This window comes from Natator depressus, chromosome 28, assembly GCF_965152275.1.
Source record: "Natator depressus isolate rNatDep1 chromosome 28, rNatDep2.hap1, whole genome shotgun sequence".
Taxonomy (NCBI): Eukaryota; Metazoa; Chordata; order Testudines; family Cheloniidae; genus Natator; species Natator depressus.
The window spans coordinates 2,058,313-2,079,946 of NC_134261.1; the positions used below are offsets into that span (position 1 = coordinate 2,058,313).

At 66.3% G+C, this 21,634-nt stretch overlaps 1 protein-coding gene across 1 annotated transcript in view; it reads left to right on the plus strand.

Moving 5' to 3' along the window:
- The first annotated feature begins 1,637 nt into the window (after positions 1-1,637).
- Positions 1,638-21,634, plus strand: part of GRK1 (G protein-coupled receptor kinase 1) — a 22,850-nt gene continuing 2,853 nt past the window's right edge. Inside the window, 8 exon segments of the mRNA XM_074941500.1 lie at positions 1,638-1,770; positions 4,309-5,023; positions 8,044-8,171; positions 8,944-8,995; positions 8,997-9,102; positions 9,338-9,421; positions 10,878-11,002; positions 15,567-15,768. Coding sequence (XP_074797601.1) covers positions 4,325-5,023; positions 8,044-8,171; positions 8,944-8,995; positions 8,997-9,102; positions 9,338-9,421; positions 10,878-11,002; positions 15,567-15,768 — 1,396 coding nt within the window. The 5' untranslated portion in view covers positions 1,638-1,770; positions 4,309-4,324.

Consider the following 21,634-nt stretch of genomic DNA (forward strand, 5'->3'; position numbering starts at 1 on the left):
CCTCGCTAACCCCTACGCCAATTAGGAGTCACTCCGGAGTCACACCATTGGGGCCGGTTCCCCCTCACTAGCCCCAGTGCCAAGCGGGAGTCACTCCACTGGTGCCGGTTCCCCCCATTGACCCCGGTGCCAAGCGGGAGTCGCTCCGGAGTCACTCCACTGGGGCCGGTTCCCCCTCGCTAACCCCTATGCCAATCAGGAGTCACTCCGGAGTCACTCCACTGGGGCCGGTTCCCCCTCAATAGCCCCAGTGCCAAGCGGGAGTCACTCCACTGGTGCCGGTTCCCCCCATTGACCCCGGTGCCAAGCGGGAGTCGCTCCGGAATCACTCCACTGCGGCCGGTTCCCCCTCGCTAACCCCATTATGCCAATCGGGAATCACTTCACTGGGGCCGGTTCCCCCGCACTAACCCCGGTGCCAAGCGGGAGTCGCTCCGCAGTCACTCCAATGGGGCCGGTTCCCCCACACTCACCCAGGTGTCAATCTGGAGTCACTCCCCTGGGGACGCTGTGTTGCCTACAGATACCAGTTCAGGCCCTGAGAGTCTAGGTGATGGTTTTTCCACAAAGCTCTGGGAGGGGAGCGGGGGCTGGTGGGTTAGAGCAGGGGGGGCTGGGAGCCAGGACTCCTGGGTTCTCTCCCCTGCTCTGGGAGGGGAGTGGGGGCTGGTGGTTAGAGCAGGGGGGGCTGGGAGCCAGGACTCCTGGGTTCTCTCCCCGGCTCTGGGAGGGAAGTGGGGGCTGGTGTGGGAGCCAGGACTCCTGGGTTCCATGGGGACAGCCGGGGGGCGGGGGGAGGCTGTGACGTGCCCTCCGGCTCCCAGGTAACCAGCTGCTTTTCTTAGCGCTGGTTGTTTGCTCTTGGAACCGGCCCAGTCCCGGCAGCCCCGGGGCCAGCTGCGCCCCCCCGCCCCCGAGGCCCGAGCCCCCCTCCCCATCAGCGGGGGCCGCCTTGGCTTGGCAGGTGCATTGTGCGGCGGGTAGGGATCAAGCGCCCCCTAGCGGCGGAGGGCGGAATCGCGCCCAGTCCCGGCTGCAGGGAGGGGACCAGGGACTGACAGGGGTGAGGGGTTGGGGGACGGGGTGACACCTCCCCCCCACGGGTCAGAGGAAAGGGGGGACCCCCAAATCTTCCCTCTCCTGTCATGCCCGCGGCCGGCTCTGCCCCCTTCCCGGACACTCATGGGCAAAGGGAGCAGGGTCAAATGGTTAGAAAGGGGGCTGGGAGCCAGGACTCCTGGGTTCTCTCCCCGGCTCTGGATGGGGAATGGGGACTGGTGGATTAGAGCAGGGGGGGCTGGGAGCCAGGACTTCTGGGTTCTCTCCCCGGCTCCGGGAGGGGAGTGGGGTCTTTCGTGTTAGAGCAGGGGGCTGGGAGCCAGGACTCCTGGGTTCTCTCCTCAGTTCCGTGAGGGGAGTGTGGGCTGGTGGATTAGAGTAGCAGGGAGCCGGAAGCCAGGACTCCTGGGTTCTCTCCCTCACTTACCACCCCTCTGCAGGGCTGGCCAATGCCCTTTGATTCCCCAAAGCTGGCCAGAAGAGATTTAGCTAATGGCCTTTGACAGGCCCCCCGGGCCCGCAGGAGCTAATCTGGGGGGCTAATGTAGTCCGGGGCGGATTGCTTGGCCCCTGAGCTAATTCCTGGAGAGGGAAGAGATGCCCGAGGTGCCCAGCACTCAGGCCCGGCCGGCCAGCGTGGAGTGAACCCCTGGGGGCAGCCAGAACCCCGCCCCGGACGGAGCCCCCTCCCTCTTGAGCTGATCCTGCTCCGTAAGTCCCGTGGGGAGGGGGGACCATGGGGTGGGGGGGTGAGCCAGGGTGTGTGCGTCACCGTCTCCCCCTGCCACGACACATTGGGGTGCTCCTTTAAGAGAGGGTCAGAGGAGGAGGGTCATCTGGGGGGAAGGGAGGGGGTGGCTGGAAAGGTGGGGGAGGGGGGATGAAGGGGTGAATTGGACAATGTGGGGGGGAACCAGGGGGTAGAAGGGGGCCATAGGGAGTGTGTGTGGGGGGGGAGTAAAGATGGGATGAGGATCTGGGGGTGTCTGGTAGAGGGGCAGTGGGGGGAGGGGAAGTGGCTATGGGGGAACGAGGGTGTTGGGGGTGTTGGGTGGGGGAAGGGAGATGTGGCTGAGAGGGAGTGGGGAGGGGTCGATGTCTGGGGGGGAGGAGGAGGGGTTGGGGATATTTGGGGGAGGGGTTGGTGTGGGGGGAAGCAGGTGTGGGGGTGGCTGTGTTGTGGGGTAGAAGCGGGAGGGGTGGACGTGGGGTGAGAGGTGGGGGAAGGGAGGTGAGGAGTCAACAGGGTGGGGCAGGTCTCTGTGGGGGGAGGGGCAGGCTGTGGGGCAGGCGCAGGAGGGGAGGTGGCTGTGAGGGGGTGGGCATGGGGCAGGTTGCTCTGGGGGGGGGTGAGGAGGCTGTGGGGCAAAGGACTCTGGGAGCGGTTGCCCAGAGATACCCCATAACGTTATCTCCAGATTGTGGGGCGCGGGGGTGGGGGTGGGGGGACACAGGGCTGCTCCGGGCCCCCGCTGATGGGACCCCTCCGGGCCGTGGGGAGGGGGGGGCCGCTAGTGCAAGTCGCACTTGTGGCCGTGAAATCGGCTTACACGCCGCACAGATTAAGAGAGCTTTGGATTCTCCCCCCCCCATGAGATTGGCCAGGTCCCTGGGTGACACCCAGAGCCGGGAGGGCCGGGGGGGGGGCTGGCCAGGCCGCAGGGAATTCTGGGAGCTGCCCCCGAGTGTGTCCGCACAGGGGTACACACCCTCAAGCCAAGCCCACTCCTGCAGCCGGCACAGCCGGACCCACGCTCACGCACGGCAGGCGTGCACAGAGACACGCGAGTGTGCAGACACAGGCAGGCGCACGTGCGTGGGCCCACAGACCTGTGGACCCATGGGGAAAGACCCATGGGGGCTGGTGGGTTAGAGCGGGGGGGCTGGGAGCCAGGACGCCTGGGTTCTCTCCCCGGCTCTGGGACGGGAGTGGGGGCTGGTGGGTTCGAGCGGGGGAGCTGGGAGCCAGGACTACTGGGTTCTCTCCCCGGCTCTGGGACGGGAGTGGGGGCTGGTGGGTTAGAGCAGGTGGGGCTGGGAGCCAGGACTCCTGGGTTCTCTCCCCAGCTCCGGGAGGTGTGTGGGGGCTGGTGGGTTAGAGCAGGGGTAGCTGGGAGCCAGGACTCCTGGGTTCTCTCCCCGGCTCCGGGAGAGGAGTGGGGGCTGGGGGTTAGAGCAGGGGGGCTGGGAGCCAGGACTCCTGGGTTCTCTCCCCGGCTCCGGGAGGGGAGTGGGGTCTGGTGGATGAGAGCAGGGGGGCTGGGAGCCAGGACACACACCATCTCCCGTGCAAACGACACATACGGACAAGCCGATGGAAAGACCAGCCGTGCCAACCCGGGCGCGTGTGAGCACACGCACAGCCCCAGAAAACACGCGCGTGCCCCACGCTCACCCACACAAGCATAAGCAATGTATTGATCTAGCAATAAGTGCGCTGCCAGGCCAGGTGCACACGTACGCTTTCCCGAAACACAGACACTCGTGCAAACAGGCGTGCAAACACAAGCGTGCCCCCCAGCCACTTTTGCCTGCACAATCTGGAAGACACAAAGCATACCCACGTGCTCAGTCGTGAACTCACAGTCATGAACTGCTGACCGGCTTTCCCATGCCACCCCCCACACTCCCCACCTAATTCCTTCACCGGGCTGAGGGGGAGAGTGAAAACACCATGGCCCTAGTGCAAAGGGGGATGGGGGGCGTGAACCTCTGCCCTAGTGCAAGGGTATAGAGTCCCTAGTGCAAAGGGAGCCCCCGTGCGCAGCTGGGATTGCTGTCCCCACGGGAGTGGGGCTTGTGGGGGGAAGAGGTCTGGCTGACCATGCCAGACCCACTTGGGCCCAAATGAGGCCTGGGGAGGAGGGGGGGGGCACTCTCCGGATATGGGAGTAGAGATGGAGCAGGCTGTCCAGATGTGGGGCAGGGTTGGAGGAGGGGTGTCCAGAGGTGCGGGGCGGCGGGGCCCCGCGGAGGCCACCTCGCCAGATGTTGGGGGGGGGACGGGGGGGGGGGGACGGGACCTGCGGCCATCTGCGGGGCGGGGCTGCCCAGATGTGTCAGCGGCGGGAGTGGCTCCGGGTCCAGATGTGCCCGTCTCGGGAGGCTTGCCCAGGTCTCTCAGGGACCTGCTGAGTCCAGGCCTCCAGATGTGCCCAGAGGTGGGGCTTTGCCCCCCCACCCCCCGCCCCCGCCTCACGCTCCCAGCTTCCTCGCCTACTTCTCCCTGTGCTCCCCTTCCCCACCCAGGTGACCCGCCCCCGCCATGGACATCGGGGGCCTGGAGACGGTGGTGGCCAACTCGGCCTACGTCTCGGCCCGGGGCAGCATGGACGCCAGCGCCCCTTCAACCGTGCGGGACAAGAAGATGCGGGCCAAGCTCAAGCTGCCCCACATCTCCCAGTGCGAGCACCTGAGGACCCAGCTGGACCTGGACTTCCAGAGCCTCTGCCTCCGGCAGCCCATCGGCAAGCGGCTCTTCCAGCAGTTCCTGGAGGAGCAGGAGGCCTTCGCGGCGGCCGGCGGGCTCTGGAGGAGCATGGAGGAGTACACCGCGGCCGAGGAGGGCGAGAGGCCCCAGAAGGCCCAGAAGACCGTCAACCAGTTCTTCGACTCGGCCTCCAAGAGCTTCTGCCCCTTCCTGGAGGAGAAGGCCATCATGCGGGTCAAGGAGGACGCCAGGCACGGGCGGGCGGACCTCTTCAAGGAGGCCGAGGGGCAGCTCCTCACGCACCTGGAGGAGCAGGCCCTGGCCAGGTACGCGGGCAGCTTGTTCTTCTCCCGCTTCCTGCAGTTCAAATGGCTGGAGGGGCAGAGCGTGACCGAGGAGTGGTTCCTGGACTTCCGGGTGCTGGGCAAAGGCGGCTTCGGGGAGGTCTGCGCCTGCCAGATGAGGGCCACCGGCAAGATGTACGCCAACAAGAAGCTCAACAAGAAGCGGCTCAAGAAGCGCAACGGATACGAGGCGAGAGCGGGGCCGGGGGGGGCGGGGCGGGGGGCTGGGAGCCAGGACGCCTGGGTTCTCTCCCCGGCTCCGGGAGGGGCGTGGGGGCTGCTGGGTTAGAGCCGGGGGGCTGGGAGCCAGGACGCCTGGGTTCTCTCTCCGGCTCCGGGAGGGGCGTGGGGGCTGGTGGGTTAGAGCAGGGGGAGCTGGGAGCCAGGACTCCTGGGTTCTCTCCCCAGCTCCGGGAGGGGCGTGGGGCCTGGTGGGTTAGAGCAGGGGGAGCTGGGAGCCAGGATGCCTGGGTTCTCTCCCCGGCTCCGGGAGGGGCGTGGGGGCTGGTGGGTTAGAGCAGGGGGTCTGGGAGCCAGGACTCCTGGGTTCTCTCCCCAGCTCCGGGAGGGGAGTGGGGGCTGGTGGGTTAGAGGAGGGGGGCTGGGGGCCAGGACTGTCTCTCCCTGTGTGTTTGTGCATCACCCGGCCCCATGCTGCTTTCAGAGCCTGACGATTTCAGTGGTTTGGTGAGTGTGTGTGTGTGTGTGTGTGTGTGTGTGAGATCCCCGCTTAGCCGGCCAGTGGAAGCCCTGGAATTAGACTCATCCCCCGCCCCACACACACACACACACTCACACAGAGCCTAACCTTCGCCCCCGTTCCCCGGGATAACCTCCCCCCCACCCCGAGTTATTTCTGTCCACGCAAATTAACGCCGCTGGTCAGGGCGCGACTGTCCCGGCGTCCCCGTTCGCTGCTCTGACCTGCTCCCCACGAAGCCGGGCAGGACTCGGGGGGAGTCTCCTCTCGGGGGGCAGCCTGTCTGCAGGACACACAGCTCCCCCGGCTTCACCTTCCTGGGTCTGACCCCGGAGCCTCCAGCCCCCCTGCCCCTCCGTGTGCTTCCCACAGCGAGTCCGCCCAGGCGGGGTCCTGGGGGGGCCAGAGGGTCCTGCCCCCCCACTCCGCAGTCAGGCAGGACTCTCAGCCAGCCAGTAACACAGAAGGTTTATTAGACGACAGGGACATGGTCTGACACAGAGCTTGTAGGTGCAGAGAACAGGACCCCTCAGCCGGGTCCATTTTGGGGGGCCGTGAGCCAGACAACCCCGTCTGCCCTTCACTCCATGTCCCAGCCAGCCCCAAACTGAAACTCCCCCCAGCCCCTCCTCCTCTGGGCTTTGTCCCTTTCTGGGGCCAGGAGGTCACCGGACCCCTTTGTTCTCCAACCCTTCAGCTCTCACCTTGCAGGGGGGAAGGGCCCAGGCCATCAGTGGCCAGGAAACAGGGTGTCGGCCATTCTCTGTGTCCAGACCCCTGCACACCCCTGCCCTCTGGGGCTCGGCAAGGATCATACTCCCTCATCCCCCACCTAGATACTTAAGAACGGCCTAGGGGAAACTGAGGCACCCCCACACTATTCAGAGGAAACATTAAGAACAGTCCTGCTTCGTCACAGCGATTCCCTGGAAGGAGGCTCGGGGGGAGTCGGGGCTCGTGGGCCAGGCATCAGGCAGGGTCACCGTCAGCGCCGGCATGGGGGGGAATCAGGCCTCCTCCATCCATCCTCCTCCAGCCGTCCCCAGCCATGCCCCCCACAGCCCTCCGTCCCTCCATCCCCCCGGACCTCTGCATCTCTCCTTCCATCCTACACCCCTCCCTCCAGCCCTCCCTCCATCCATCCACCCCTCCACCCCTCCAACCCACACACCCCTCCATCCCTCCCTCCCTCCCCACACACTCCCTCCATCCACCCCTCCCTCCCTCCATCCCCCCAAACCCTTCCATCCACCCCCCACGCCCCTCCATCCCTCCACACTCCCTCCATCCACCCCTCCATCCCTCCACCCCCCACACCCCTCCATCCACCCCCCACTTCCTCCATCCACCCCTCCATCCATCCCTACACACCCCTCCATCACTCCCTCCCTCCCCACACACTCCCTCCATCCACCCCTCCCTCCATCCATCCCCCCAAACCCTTCCATCCACCCCCACACCCCTCCATCCCTACACACCCCTCCATCCACCCCCCACTTCATCCATCCACCCCTCCATCCATCCGCCCCACACACGCCTCCATCCCTCCCTCCATCCCCACACACTCCCTCCACCCTTCAATCCCTCCCTTCATCCCCCCACACCCCTCCATCCCTCCCTCCATCTCTACACACCCCTCCATCTATCCCCCCACACTCCTCCGTCCCTCCCTCCATCCTTCCACACTTCCTCCATCCCTCCATTCACCCCCCACACTCACTCCATCCCCCCATCCCTCCACACCCCTCCATCCAACCCTCCTCCATCCCTCCATACTCCCTCCCTCTCTCCAACCCCCCACACCCCTCCATCCCTCCCTCCATCTCTACACACCCCTCCATCCACCCCTCCATCTATCCCCCCACACCCCTCCGTCCCTCCCTCCATCCTTCCACACTTCCTCCATCCCTCCATTCACCCCCCACACTCCCTCCATCCCCCCATCCCTCCACACCCCTCCATCCAACCCTCCTCCATCCCTCCATACTCCCTCCCTCTCTCCTATCCCCCACACCACTCCATCGCTCCCTCCATCCCTAAACACCCCTCCATCCACCCCCATACTCCCTCCATCCACCCCTCCATCCCTCCCTCCCCCACACCCCTCCATCCCTCCCTCCATCCCCACATTCCCTCCCTCCATCTCTACACACTCCCTCCATCCTTCCATCCATTCCCCACACCCCTCCATCCACCCCTCCATCCACCCCCCACACTTTCTCCATCTCCCCATCCCCCCACACTCCCTCCATCCACCCCTCCATCCCTCCCTTCATTCCCCCCACACCCCTCCATCCACCCCCCATCCCTCCCCATACACACACCCCTCCCTCTCCTCACACACCCTTGCCCCCTCCCTCCGTACCCTGCCCACACCCCTCTACGGGGCTTTGCGAGGGACCAGCCCCTCTCGTCCCGGGTGTGTCCTGTGCCCTGCGCCGCTGGTGTCCAGGGGGCGACTCCCTGCTCCGCAGGGGTGAGCTGACCCGCCCCGCTCCGCTCCCCGCCAGGGGGCCATTGTGGAGAAGCGGATCCTGGCCAAGGTACACAGCCGGTTCATCGTCACGCTGGCCTACGCCTTCCAGACCAAGCTGGACCTGTGTCTGGTCATGACCCTCATGAACGGCGGAGACCTCAGGTGAGGGGGCGGGGCATGGGGGGCGGCCCCTCTGTGCCCCACCCTGCGTGGGGGCTGTAACATAGAAAATCCCCTCCTGGGTTTCCCCCCCACACCTCTCCATCCATCGGTCTATCCCCACACACACCCATCATGTCCCCCTTCTTCTCGATGAGCCCTAGCAGGACTACATCTCCCATGATGCACCATGGCCAGGTGTTCCCATGGTGCACTGCTTCCCCTCGCTGTGAGGGGAGCATGTGGTGCATCAAGGGAGTTGTGGGTCAATCACATTATGTCCCTGTTCTCTATGCGCCAGGTCCCCCAGCCAGACTACATCTCCCATGATGCACTGCTACTCCCCGGCCCTGGCTGTGATGCATCATGGGAGACGTAGTCCAACAGTGGCGCCTCGGCCATAGAAGAAGAGGGGATAAGAGGCATCTAAACTACCGCTCCCATGAGCCACCGTCTTCAAAATATTTGTTGTTGCTTGGGGCGGGGGCTTTTGGTCCTTCGAACAAAAAACAGCTGCAGAAGCCCCATGCCCCCCGTCTCCCACCCCGTGCCCGGGTACCACGCCCCCGTTACAGCCCCTGGCCCCAGGCCCCGCATCTCTGGGCCCCCTGGGAGGTGCGGACTCTGACTCTCGGGGCGCAGGGTCCCCTGCCCGGGTTACACGCCCCCCCCCATCCCTGGGATCCACACCCCTGTGTCGTCGCTCCTTCCGCCATCCCCGCACACCACATTTCCTCTGTCACCTCCCCCCCCCCGGACCCCCCAACTCCCCCAGGTACCACATCTACAACGTGGACGAGAAGAACCCGGGGTTCCCGGAGCCCCGGGGCGGTTTTCTACACAGCCCAGATCATCTGTGGCCTGGAGCATCTGCACCAAAACTGCATCATCTACCGGGACCTCAAGCCGGAGAACGTGCTGCTGGATGACGCGGGTGAGGGGCGCGGCCGGGGGGGGGCGGGGGTCCAGGAGGCAGCCTGCCGGGAGGGGCTACAGGCCAGGGGGCAGTGGCGGGGGGGGCGCTGGGTGGGGGGGGTCAGTGAGGGGAAAGGCGGAGGTGAAGGGCTGGGACCAGGCTCACCGAGGGGGTCCGTGTGGGGGAGGGTCTCTTGGGGGAGGGGGGCGGGGGCCTGTCCAAGCCCGACTCACGCTGGTTCCCCTCTCCCCAGGGCACGTCCGGCTGTCGGACCTGGGGCTGGCGGTGGAGCTGCTGGAGGGAAAGGACAAGACCAAGGGGTATGCGGGGACCCCAGGTGAGCACGGGGGGGGCGTGGCTCCCCAAAGGGGGGGCACCCCTCATGGGTCCCTCTGCCCCCATCACCTTGGGGGGCTCCCTCTGGTCCCCCTCTCCAGGGTCCCCCATCCCAGATTCCCCCTCGTCCCCCAGCCCCCATCCCAGCCCCCTCTCCTCCCTTCCCATCCCCCACCCTTCCAGCCCTGCCCCCCCACTTCTCACCACCTCCAGCCCAGCCCCCATCCTAGCCCCCTCTCCTCCCATCCCCTACCCCTCCAGCCCTGGCCCCAGCCTCCAGCCCCCTCCCATCCCCCACTCCAGATCCCCCCTCGCCTCCCAGCCCCCTTCCCCCTAACCCAGCCCCCTTTCCTCCCTTCCCATCCTCCCATCTCCAGCTCACCCCCATCCTCCCCATCCCAGCCCCTATCCCATCCCCCACCCCTGCCCGCCATATCCAGACCCCCCCCAGACCCCGCCATATCCAGACCCCCTCGCTGGGGTCCCCCATCCCAGATTCCCCCTTGCCTTCCGGCCCCCAGCCCCCGCAACCCAGTCCCCTCTCTTTCTTTCCCATCCCCCACCCCTCCAGCCCTGCCCCCCATATCCAGACCTCCCCCAGACCCCTCGCTGGGGTCCCCCATCCCAGATCCACTTTTGCCTCCCAGGCCTCAGTCCCGCAACCCAGCCCCCTCTCCTCTCTTCCCATCCCCCATCCCTCCAGCCCTGTCCCACCCCCCGACCCCCTCACTGGGGTCCTCCATCCCAGAACCCCTTGCCTCTCAGCCCCCCAACCCAGCCCCCTCTCCTCCCTTCCCATCCCCCATCCCTCCAGCCCTGTCCCACCCCCCGGCCCCCTCACTGGGGTCCTCCATCCCAGAACCCCCCTTGCCTCTCAGCCCCCCAATCCAGCCCCCTCTCTTCCCTTCCCATCCCTCCAGCTCTGTCCCACCCCCCGGCCCCCTCACTGGGGTCCCCATCCCAGAACCCCCCGCCTCCTGGCCCCCATCCCCCCAACCCAGCCCCCTCTCCTCCCTTCCCATCCCCGACCCCTTCAGCCCTGTCCTGTCCTCCAGCCCCCCTCCAGCCCCCTTGCTGGGGTCCCCCTTCCCTGATCCCTCCTCACCTCCCAGCCCCCCAACCCTGCCCCCTCTTCTCCCTTCCCATCCCCCACCCCTCCAGCCCTGCCCCCCATCTCCAACCCCCCCCCCGGCCCTCTCGCTGGGGTTCCCCATCCCAGATCCCCCCTCGGCCCCCATCCCCCCAACCCAGCCCCCTCTCCTCCCTTCCCATCCCCCACCCCTCCAGCCCTGCCCCCCATCTCCAGCCCCCCTCCAGCCCCCTTGCTGGGGTCCCCCATCCCAGTACCCCCCCTCACCTCCCAGCCCCCATCCCCCCAACCCAGCCCCCTCTCCTCCTTTCCCATCCCCCACCCCTCCATGCCGGGGCCCCTCACCCCCTTGCTCTGTCCCCCCCAGGGTTCATGGCCCCGGAGCTGCTGAGGAACGAGGAATACGACTGGAGCGTGGATTACTTCACCCTGGGGGTGACGCTCTACGAGATGATCGAAGCCAAGGGCCCCTTTCGCTGCCGGGGGGAGAAGGTAAATGGGGACACCCCCCCGCCCCTGCCATGGGGACCCCAGGCCCCTCCCTGAGCCATGGCCGAGGGGGGGGGGAACGAGGCTGGTTCTGGCGGGACCCAACTGCGAGTGCCAACCCAGGACAAATTGCTTCAAACAGGGCAGTTACAGCCCCAGGCCGGGGTCTCTGGGCACCCCAAGGCAGAGCAAACCCGCCCAACAGGGAGGTTTTACCCCCACCCCGGGCTAACCACAAGGCACACAAGCAATTCCCTTCGGCCCCCCGGTTTCCCCGTATCCCCACCAGGGCCACTCGTTATGGGGACGACTGGTTCTGAAAAGCAAGATCCCGGTAAAAGAACAAAAGGTTCCCTCGATCCCAAAGGACCAAGCCCCGGACCCAGGTCAAGAGACGGATCAGATCTTACCCCCAAATCACGCTGTGGCCAACCCTTTTGACGCTAAAAAAACTAGCCTCCCCCCCGGACACACAAGAGCGGAGGGAAAGGTAGCCACCCTGCGGCAAATCACAGCGGCGGGACCGGACTTCGAAGGGCCCCTGCTCGGCCTCAGTCCGTCGGCTCAGGATTAAACGGAGACTGTGGGCCGGCTGGCCAGCTCCGAAAGCCGTTTCTCCTCCCTCGGTGTTCACGCCTCGACCATCTCCCCGGTCAAACGCAGCTCGTTAGCCCTCGCCCGAGTCCCGCTCGCCTGCCGAGACCCGCCTCTGGGAACGTCCACTTCGTGCATCTGATGAAGTGGGTGTTCGCCCACGGAAGCTCATGAGCCAGGAGGCTGGTGAGTCTGTTCGCCGGCACAGGGCCCTTTGCCACATCCACAGACCCCGGCGGCCGCGGCGTTGGGTCCCCATCGAAACGCCGCCCGCGGCTGCCCCCTCTGATGCTTCGACTCCGAGAAGATCCGGGTCGGAGGAGACCTCAGGAGGTGTCTAGTCCAACCCCCCTGCTCAAAGCAGGACCAACCCCAACTAAATCATCCCAGCCAGGGGTCAAGCCGGGCCTTGAAAACCTCTAAGGAAGGTGTCACGGAGTCCCTGGGCGATGCTCTGGACCTGCTCCCGACGAAGCCAGGCAGGACTCGGGGGCAGTTGCCTTTCTGTGAGCAGCCTGTCTGCAGGACACCCAGCTCACACGGCTTCCACCTTCCTGGGCCTGACCTCGGAGCATTCAGCCTCCTCTGCCCCTCCGTGCGCTTCCCACAGCGAGTCCGCTCAGGGGGGGTCCTGGGGAAGCCAGAGGGTCCTGCCCCCCAACTCCGTGACTCTCAGCCAGCCAGGAAAACAGAGGTTTATTAGATGACAGGAAACATGGTCTGACACAGAGCTTGTAGGTGCAGAGAACAGGACCCCTCAGCTGGGTCCATTCTGGGGGGCAGTGAGCCAGACAACCCCGTCTGCCCTTCACTCCATGTCCCAGCCAGCCCAAACTGAAACTCCCTCCAGCCCCTCCTCCTCTGGGCTTTGTCCCTTTCCCGGGCCAGGAGGTCACCGGACCCCTTTGTTCTCCAACCCTTTAGCTCTCACCTGGCAGGGGGGAAGGGCCCAGACCATCAGTGGCCAGGAAACAGGGCGTCGGCCATTCTCTGTGTCCAGACCCCTGCACACCCCTGCCCTCTAGGGCTCTGCAATGATCATACACCCTTACCCCACCCCCTAGATACTTAAGAACTGCCTAGGGGAAACTGAGGCACCCCCACACTATTCAGAGGAAACATTAAGAACAGTCCCACTTCGTCACAGAAGGAGATTCCACCACCTCCCTGGGGAACCCATTCCAGTGCTTCACCCCCCTTCTAGTGAAATAGTGTTTCCTAATAGCCAACCTAGACCTCCCCCGCTGCAGTGTGAGACCATTGCTCCTTGCTCTGTCATCTGCCACCGCTGAGACCAGCCGAGCTCCATCCTCTTTGGGACCCCCCTTCAGGTAGTTGGAGGCTCCTATCAAATCCCCCCTCACTCTTCTCTTCCGCAGACTAAACATCCCCCGTTCCCTCAGCCTCTCCTCGTAAGTCATGTGTTCCAGTCCCCTAATCATTTTTGTTGCCCTTCGCTGGACTCTCTCCAATTTTTCCACATCCTTCTTGTCGTGTGGGGCCCAAAACTGGACACAGTACTCCAGATGAGGCCTCACCAGTGTCGAATAGAGGGGAACGATCACATCCCTCGATCTGCTCGCTATGCCCCTACTTATACATCCCAAAATGCCATTGGCCTTCTTGGCAACAAGGGCACACTGCTGACTCATATCCAGCTTCTCGTCCACTGTCACCCCTAGGTCCTTTTCCGCAGAACTGCTGCCGAGCCATTCGGTCCCTAGTCTGTAGCCGACCCTGGGATTCTCCTGTCCCAAGGGCAGGACTCTGCACTTGTCCTTGTTGAACCTCATCAGTTTCTTTTGGCCCAATCCTCCAATTTGTCTAGGGCCCTCTGTGTCCTATCCCTGCCCTCCGGCGTATCTACCTCTCTTCCAAAGGTTTATTCGCAAAAGGAAAAGAGAGAGATGAGAGCTAGAGCTGGTTACATGGAATCAGTTCCATAGAGCAATGGCCGAGTTCTTGGTTCCGGCTTGTAGCAGGGAGGGAAGAAGCTGCAGGTTCAAATCCCGGCTCTGGAGAACATCCCCAGCTGGGATGGGGCTTTCAGGCCTTGGCTCGGAGCTCCGATTTGTAGCCAAGTCCCTCCAGAGGCAGGAGGATTGAAGATGGGATGGAGGAGCTGCAGCCGGTTTTCATACGCTCTTGCCGTGGGGTCTTTCTTTCTTCGTCCCAAGGACAAGCTGCCCAGCCCGCGGCCTGGAAAACCCTCAGCGTTCGGTCCGCAGGCAGGTCCCTGCGCGCCTTGCCGGGTCGCCAGGCGTGTCGGCCCCCTCCCAGTGGGTCAGTCGTGTCGCTCACGGCCCTCCGTGGGGCTGGGCAGGGCCGGCCCCAGCTTGTCGGGGGCGTCCCCCAGAAGCGGAGCACAGGTCGGAAGCGCGGACGGCCCAGAGCCGGGAGTCACGACTCCAAAGACAAAAATGATACCCACGTCCGGACAGCTTAATGCCAGCCAGCCAGCCCTGGCCTCGTCTGAGACACCTCATCTGACCCCCCGTTATACACGATTTGGTCCCGCTACGGGACCTTGGTTGCAACAGTGATCTATACGGTCCCAGCCCCCAAATCATCCCTCCAGAGAAGGCCCAAGGGGTATTCCTGACCCATCCCTCTCAGCCCTCCCCCAACCCAGCACCAAGGGGTCCCCCAACCCATGGGGGTGGGGGAGGGAGGATTGGGGGCTAGAAGGGGAGTGGGGCCAGGAGAAAAGGGGGGCTGCATTGGGGGGCTCAGATCGGGGGGCTGGAAGAGGGAGGGGTTCCAGGAGGAGAGGGGGGGCTCTGATTGGGGGTGGTGGAGTGGGCAGGAGAGGGGGGTTGGAAGGAGGAGGGGGCTGGGAGTAGGGGGGCTCTGATGGGGGGCTGGAGGGGGAGGAGAGGGGTGTTGGAAGGAGGAGGGGGCTGGGAGCAGGGGGGCTCTGATCAGGGGGGCTGGATGGGGGAGGAGAGGGGGATTGGAAGGGGAGGGGGCTGGGAGTAGGGGGGCTGTGATGGGGGGCTGAAGGGGGGAGGACAGGGGGATTGGAAGGGGGAGGGGGCTCTGATCTGGGGGGCTGGAGGGGAGAGGAGAGGGAGGTTGGAAGGGGAGGGGGCTGGGAGTGGGGGGCTCTGCTTGGGGAGGTTGGAGGGGGGAGGAGAAGGGGGTCGTAAGGGGAGGGGGCTGGGAGTGAAGGGCCTCTGATTGGGGGGCTGGAGGGGGAGGAGGGGATTGGAAGGGGAGGGGGATGGGAGTAGAGGGGCTCTGATCTGGGGGCTGGAGGGGGAGGAGAGAGGGTTGGAAGGGGGAGGGGGCTCTGGTCTGGGGGCTGGGGGGTCAGAGAGGGGGGTCAGAAGGGGAGGAGGTTGGGAGGAGAGGGGGCTCTGATCTGGGGGCTGGAGGGAGGAGGAGAGGGGGGTTGTAAGGGGAGGGGGCTGGGAGTGGAGGGGGAGGAGAGGGGATTGGAAGGGGAGGGGGCTGGGAGTAGAGGGGGGCTCTGATCGGGGGCTGGAGGGAGGGGGGTTGAGGGGGAGGGGGCTCTGGTCTGGGGGCTGGGGGGTCGGAGAGGGGGGTCAGGAGGGGAGGAGGCTGGGAGGAGAGGGGGGCTCTGATCGGGGGGCTGGAGGGAGGAGGAGGGGGGTTGGAAGGGGGAGGGGGCTCTGGTCTGGGGGCTGGGGGGTTGGAGAGGGGGGTCAGGAGAGGAGGAGGCTGGGAGGAGAGGGGGGCTCTGATCTGGGGGCTGGAGAGGGGGTTGGAAGGGGGAGGGGCCTCTGGTCTGGGGGCTGGGGGGTCAGAAGGGGAGGAGGCTGGGAGGAGAGGGGGGCTCTGATCGGGGGGCTGGGGGGGAGCAGAGGGGGGTCGGAAGGGGGTCTGGGATCCTCAGGCCTCCCCCCATACAAGAGGGGTGACACCAGCCAGGCCGGCGTAGCGCGGGAGGGGGGCCCTCGGGGAAGCGGGGGCCCCACCCACCCACCGGCCCCCCCGCCCCCCCGCGCAGGTGGAGAACAAGGAGGTGACCCGGCGCATCCTGCACGACCCGGTGAAATACTCGGACAAGTTCAGCCCCGCCTGCCGGGCCACCTGCGAGGGGCTCCTGGCCAAGGACCCCGCCGGCCGCCTGGGCTTCCGGGACCACCAGTGCGACCAGCTCAAGGCCCAGCCCCTCTTCCAGAAGGTCAACTGGGGCCGGCTGGAGGCAGGTAACACGCTCCCCCCCCCTCGCCCCAGGGTGAGGCCCCCCAGGCTGAGGGGGTCCCACCGACCCCCAGGATGAGGGGTCCCCCCCAGCTCCTCCGTCGCCGAGACGAGGGGTCCCCCTCGAGCTGCCCCATCCTCCAGGGCTGAGAGGTCCCCCCCTTACACGCCCCCAGAGCCCCCCACCGAACTGGGACGGGGACTCCCCCCAACCCATCCCCAGTGCTGAGGGGGTCCCCCAGGCCCCACCGATCCCACTGTATCCCCCACCCCCCAGACGAGGGATCCACAGAGCCCCCCCCCAGGCCCATCCCCTCCCGAGCTACCCCACACCCCGGGATTATGGCTGCGTGTGTCAGCGTTGCTGTGTATAGGGGGTTGGGGGGGGCGCTGGGGGGGGCTTGTGTGCGGTTGTCAGGTTTGTGGTTGTGTGTTGCGGTGTGTGCGAGCGGCTGGGTGCGCCGTAGCTGTGGGGGCGGTGGGGGGGTCGTGGATCGGAGTTGGTGAGTGGGAGGGCTGCGGCAGGGATTGGGGGGTGGTGCAGGTCAGGAGCTGCGGGGGGGGGGCTGGCGGGTCGTGGTCGCAGGGAGGTTGTGTGTGTGTGTGACGGTTGCGGTGGGGAAGTGGCTGGTGGTGTCCACGCGGCGTGGTTGTGTGTGCAATGGTTGTGGTGGGGTTGTGGTTGCGGGGCTTGCGGGGGGGAGCTGGGCGGGCGGGGGTTGCCGTGGGGTGGCGGGGGGCTTGTGGTGGGGTTGTGTGGGCGGGGGTCGCGGGGAGGGTTGTGCGGGTGGAGTTGCGGTGGGGTGATGGTTGCGGTGCGGTTGTGCGGGCAGTTGTGCGGGCGGGGGTCGCGGTGCGGTTGTGCGGGCGGGTTGTGCGGGCGGGGGTTGCGGTGCGGTTGTGCGGGCGGGTTGTGCGGGCGGGGGTCGCGGTGCGGTTGTGCGGGAGGGTTGTGCGGGCGGGGGTCGCGGTGGGTTTGTGCGGGCGGGTTGTGCGGGTGGGGGTCGCGGGGAGGGTTGTGCGGGTGGAGTTGCGGTGGGGTGATGGTTGTGGTGCGGTTGTGCGGGAGGGTTGTGCGGGCGGGGGTCGCGGTGCGGTTGTGCGGGCGGGTTGTGCGGGCGGGGGTTGCGGTGCGGTTGTGCGGGAGGGTTGTGCGGGCGGGGGTCGCGGTGGGGTTGTGCGGGCGGGTTGTGCGGGCGGGGGTCGCGGTGCGGTTGTGCGGGCGGGTTGTGCGGGCGGGGGTTGCGGTGCGGTTGTGCGGGAGGGTTGTGTGGGCGGGGGTCGCGGTGGGGTTGTGCGGGCGGGTTGTGCGGGCGGGGGTCGCGGGGAGGGTTGTGCGGGCGGGGGTTGCGGTGGGGTGATGGTTGCGGTGCGGTTGTGCGGGCGGGTTGTGCGGGCGGGGGTCGCGGTGGGGTTGTGCGGGCGGGTTGTGCGGGCGGGGGTCGCGGTGCGGTTGTGCGGGCGGTTGTGCGGGCGGGGGTTGCGGTGCGGTTGTGCGGGCGGGTTGTGCGGGCGGGGGTCGCAGTGCGGTTGTGCGGGCAGTTGTGCGGGCGGGGGTCGCGGTGGGGTTGTGCGGGCGGGTTGTGCGGGCGGGGGTTGCGGTGCGGTTGTGCGGGAGGGTTGTGTGGGCGGGGGTCGCGGTGGGGTTGTGCGGGCGGGTTGTGCGGGCGGGGGTCGCGGGGAGGGTTGTGCGGGCGGGGGGTTGCGGTGGGGTGATGGTTGCGGTGGGGTTGTGCGGGTGGGTTGTGCGGGCGGGGGTCGCGGTGGGGTTGTGCGAGCGGGTTGTGCGGGCGGGGTGGCGGTGCGGTTGTGCGGGCGGGTTGTGCGGCGGGGGTCGCGGTGGGGTTGTGCGGGCGGGTTGTGCGGGCGGGGGTCGCGGTGGGGTTGTGCGGGCGGGTTGTGCGGGCGGGGGTTGCCGTGGGGTGGCGGGGGGGTTGTGGTGGGGTTGTGCGGGCGGGGGTCGCGGTGGGGTTGTGCGGGCGGGTTGTGCGGGCGGGGGTCGCGGTGCGGTTGTGGCGGGCGGGTTGTGCGGGCGGGGGTCGCGGGGAGGGTTGTGCGGGCGGGGGTTGCGGTGGGGTTGTGCGGGCGGGTTGTGCGGGCGGGGGTTGCGGTGGGTTGTGCGGGTGGGCTGTGCGGGGGGATCGCGGGGAGGGTTGTGCGGGCGGGGGTTGCGGTGGGGTGATGGTTGCGGTGCGGTTGTGCGGGCGGGTTGTGCGGGCGGGGGTCGCGGTGGGGTTGTGCGGGCGGGTTGTGCGGGCGGGGGTCGCGGTGGGGTTGTGCGGGCGGGGGTCGCGGTGCGGTTGTGCGGACGGGTTGTGCGGGCGGGGGTCGCGGTGCGGTTGTGCGGACGGGTTGTGCGGGCGGGGGTCGCGGTGGGGTTGTGCGGGCGGGTTGTGCGGGCGGGGTCGCGGGGAGGGTTGTGCGGGTGGAGTTGCGGTGGGGTGATGGTTGTGGTGCGGTTGTGGGCGGTTGTGCGGGCGGGGGTCGCGGTGCGGTTGTGCTGGCGGGTTGTGCGGGCGGGGGTTGCCGTGGGGTGGCGGGGGGGTTGCGGTGCGGTTGTGCGGGCGGGTTGTGCGGGCGGGGGTCGCGGGGAGGGTTGTGCGGGCGGGGGTTGCGGTGGGGTTGTGCGGGCGGGGGTCGCGGGGAGGGTTGTGCGGGCGGGGGTTGCGGTGGGGTTGTGCGGGCGGGGGTCGCGGGGAGGGTTGTGCGGGCGGGGGTTGCGGTGGGGTTGTGCGGGCGGGGGTCGCGGGGAGGGTTGTGCGGGCGGGGGTTGCGGTGGGGTTGTGCGGGTGGGTTGTGCGGGCGGGGGTCGCGGGGAGGGTTGTGCGGGCGGGGGTTGCGGTGGGGTGATGGTTGCGGTGCGGTTGTGCGGGCGGGTTGTGCGGGCGGGGGTTGCGGTGCGGTTGTGCGGGCGGGTTGTGCGGGCGGGGGTCGCAGTGGGGTTGTGCGGGTGGGTTGTGCGGGCGGGGGTCGCGGGGAGGGTTGTGCGGGCGGGGGTTGCGGTGGGGTGATGGTTGCGGTGCGGTTGTGCGGGCGGGTTGTGCGGGCAGGGGTCGCGGTGGGGTTGTGCGGGCGGGTTGTGCGGGCGGGGGTCGCGGTGGGGTTGTGCGGGCGGGTTGTGCGGGCGGGGGTCGCGGTGGGGTTGTGCGGGCGGGTTGTGCGGGCGGGGGTCGCGGTGCGGTTGTGCTGGCGGGTTGTGCGGGCGGGGGTTGCCGTGGGGTGGCGGGGGGGTTGCGGTGCGGTTGTGCGGGCGGGGGTCGCGGTGGGGTTGTGCGGGCGGGTTGTGCGGGCGGGGGTCGCGGGGAGGGTTGTGCGGGCGGGGGTTGCGGTGGGGTTGTGCGGGCGGGGGTTGCGGTGGGGTGATGGTTGCGGTGCGGTTGTGCGGGCGGGTTGTGCGGGCGGGGGTTGCGGTGGGGTTGTGCGGGTGGGCTGTGCGGGCGGGGGTCGCGGGAGGGTTGTGCGGGCGGGGGTTGCGGTGGGGTTGTGCGGGTGGGTTGTGCGGGCGGGGGTTGCGGTGGGGTGATGGTTGCGGTGCGGTTGTGCGGGCGGGTTGTGCGGGCGGGGTTGCGGTGCGGTTGTGCGGGCGGGTTGTGCGGGCGGGGGTCGCAGTGGGGTTGTGCGGGTGGGGGTCGCGGGGAGGTTGTGCGGGCGGGGGTTGCGGTGGGGTGATGGTTGCGGTGCGGTTGTGCGGGCGGGTTGTGCGGGCGGGGGTTGCGGTGCGGTTGTGCGGGCGGGTTGTGCGGGCGGGGGTTGCGGTGCGGTTGTGCGGGCGGGTTGTGCGGGCGGGGGTCGCGGTGGGGTTGTGCGGGCAGGTTGTGCGGGCGGGGGTTGCGGTGGGGTTGTGCGGGTGGGCTGTGCGGGCGGGGTCGGGGGAGGGTTGTGCGGGCGGGGGTTGCGGTGGGGTGATGGTTGCGGTGCGGTTGTGCGGGCGGGTTGTGCGGGCGGGGGTTGCGGTGCGGTTGTGCGGGCGGGTTGTGCGGGCGGGTTGTGTGGCGGGGGTTGCGGTGCGGTTGTGCGGGCGGGTTGTGCGGGCGGGGGTCGCGGTGGGGTTGTGCGGGTGGGTTGTGCGGGCGGGGGGTTGCGGTGGGGTGATGGTTGCGGTGCGGTTGTGCGGGCGGGTTGTGCGGGCGGGGGTCGCGGTGGGGTTGTGCGGGCGGGTTGTGCGGGCGGGGGTTGCCGTGCGGTTGTGCGGGTGTGGTTGTGCGGGCGGGGGTCGCGGTGGGGTTGTGCGGGCGGGGGTCACGGTGCGGTTGTGCGGGAGGGTTAGAATCATAGAATCATAGAATATCAGGGTTGGAAGGGACCCCAGAAGGTCATCTAGTCCAACCCCTGCTCGAAGCAGGACCAATTCCCAGTTAAATCATCCCAGCCAGGGCTTTGTCAAGCCTGACCTTAAAAACCTCTAAGGAAGGAGATTCTACCACCTCCCTAGGTAACGCATTCCAGTGTTTCACCACCCTCTTAGTGAAAAAGTTTTTCCTAATATCCAATCTAAACCTCCCCATTGCAACTTGAGACCATTACTCCTCGTTCTGTCATCTGCTACCATTGAGAACAGTCTAGAGCCATCCTCTTTGGAACCCTCTTTCAGGTAGTTGAAAGCAGCTATCAAATCCCCCTCATTCTTCTCTTCTGCAGACTAAACAATCCCAGCTCCCTCAGCCTCTCCTCATAAGTCATGTGTTCCAGACCCCTAATCATTTTTGTTGCCCTTCGCTGGACTCTCTCCAATTTATCCACATCCTTCTTGTAGTGTGGGGCCCAAAACTGGACACAGTACTCCAGATGAGGCCTCACCAGTGTCGAATAGAGGGGAACGATCACGTCCCTCGATCTGCTCGCTATGCCCCTATTATACATCCCAAAATGCCATTGGCCTTCTTGGCAACAAGGGCACACTGCTGACTCATATCCAGCTTCTCGTCCACTGTCACCCCTAGGTCCTTTTCCGCAGAACTGCTGCCTAGCCATTCGGTCCCTAGTCTGTAGCGGTGCATTGGATTCTTCCATCCTAAGTGCAGGACCCTGCACTTATCCTTATTGAACCTCATCAGATTTCTTTTGGCCCAATCCTCCAATTTGTCTAGGTCCTTCTGTATCCTATCTCTGCCCTCCAGCGTATCTACCACTCCTCCCAGTTTAGTATCATCTGCAAATTTGCTGAGAGTGCAATCCACACCATCCTCCAGATCATTTATGAAGATATTGAACAAAACCGGCCCCAGGACCGACCCCTGGGGCACTCCACTTGACACCGGCTGCCAACTAGACATGGAGCCATTGATCACTACCCGTTGAGCCCGACAATCTAGCCAGCTTTCTACCCACCTTATAGTGCATTCATCCAGCCCATACTTCCTTAACTTGCTGACAAGAATACTGTGGGAGACCGTGTCAAAAGCTTTGCTAAAGTCAAGAAACAATACATCCACTGCTTTCCCTTCATCCACAGAACCAGTAATCTCATCATAAAAGGCGATTAGGTTAGTCAGGCATGACCTTCCCTTGGTGAATCCATGCTGACTGTTCCTGATCACTTTCCTCTCATGTAAGTGCTTCAGGATTGATTCTTTGAGGACCTGCTCCATGATTTTTCCAGGGACTGAGGTGAGGCTGACTGGCCTGTAGTTCCCAGGATCCTCCTTCTTCCCTTTTTTAAAGATTGGCACTACATTAGCCTTTTTCCAGTCATCCGGGACTTCCCCCGTTCGCCACGAGTTTTCAAAGATAATGGCCAAGGGCTCTGCAATCACAGCCGCCAATTCCTTCAGCACTCTCGGATGCAACTCGTCCGGCCCCATGGACTTGTGCACGTCCAGCTTTTCTAAATAGTCCCTAACCACCTCTATCTCCACAGAGGGCTGGCCATCT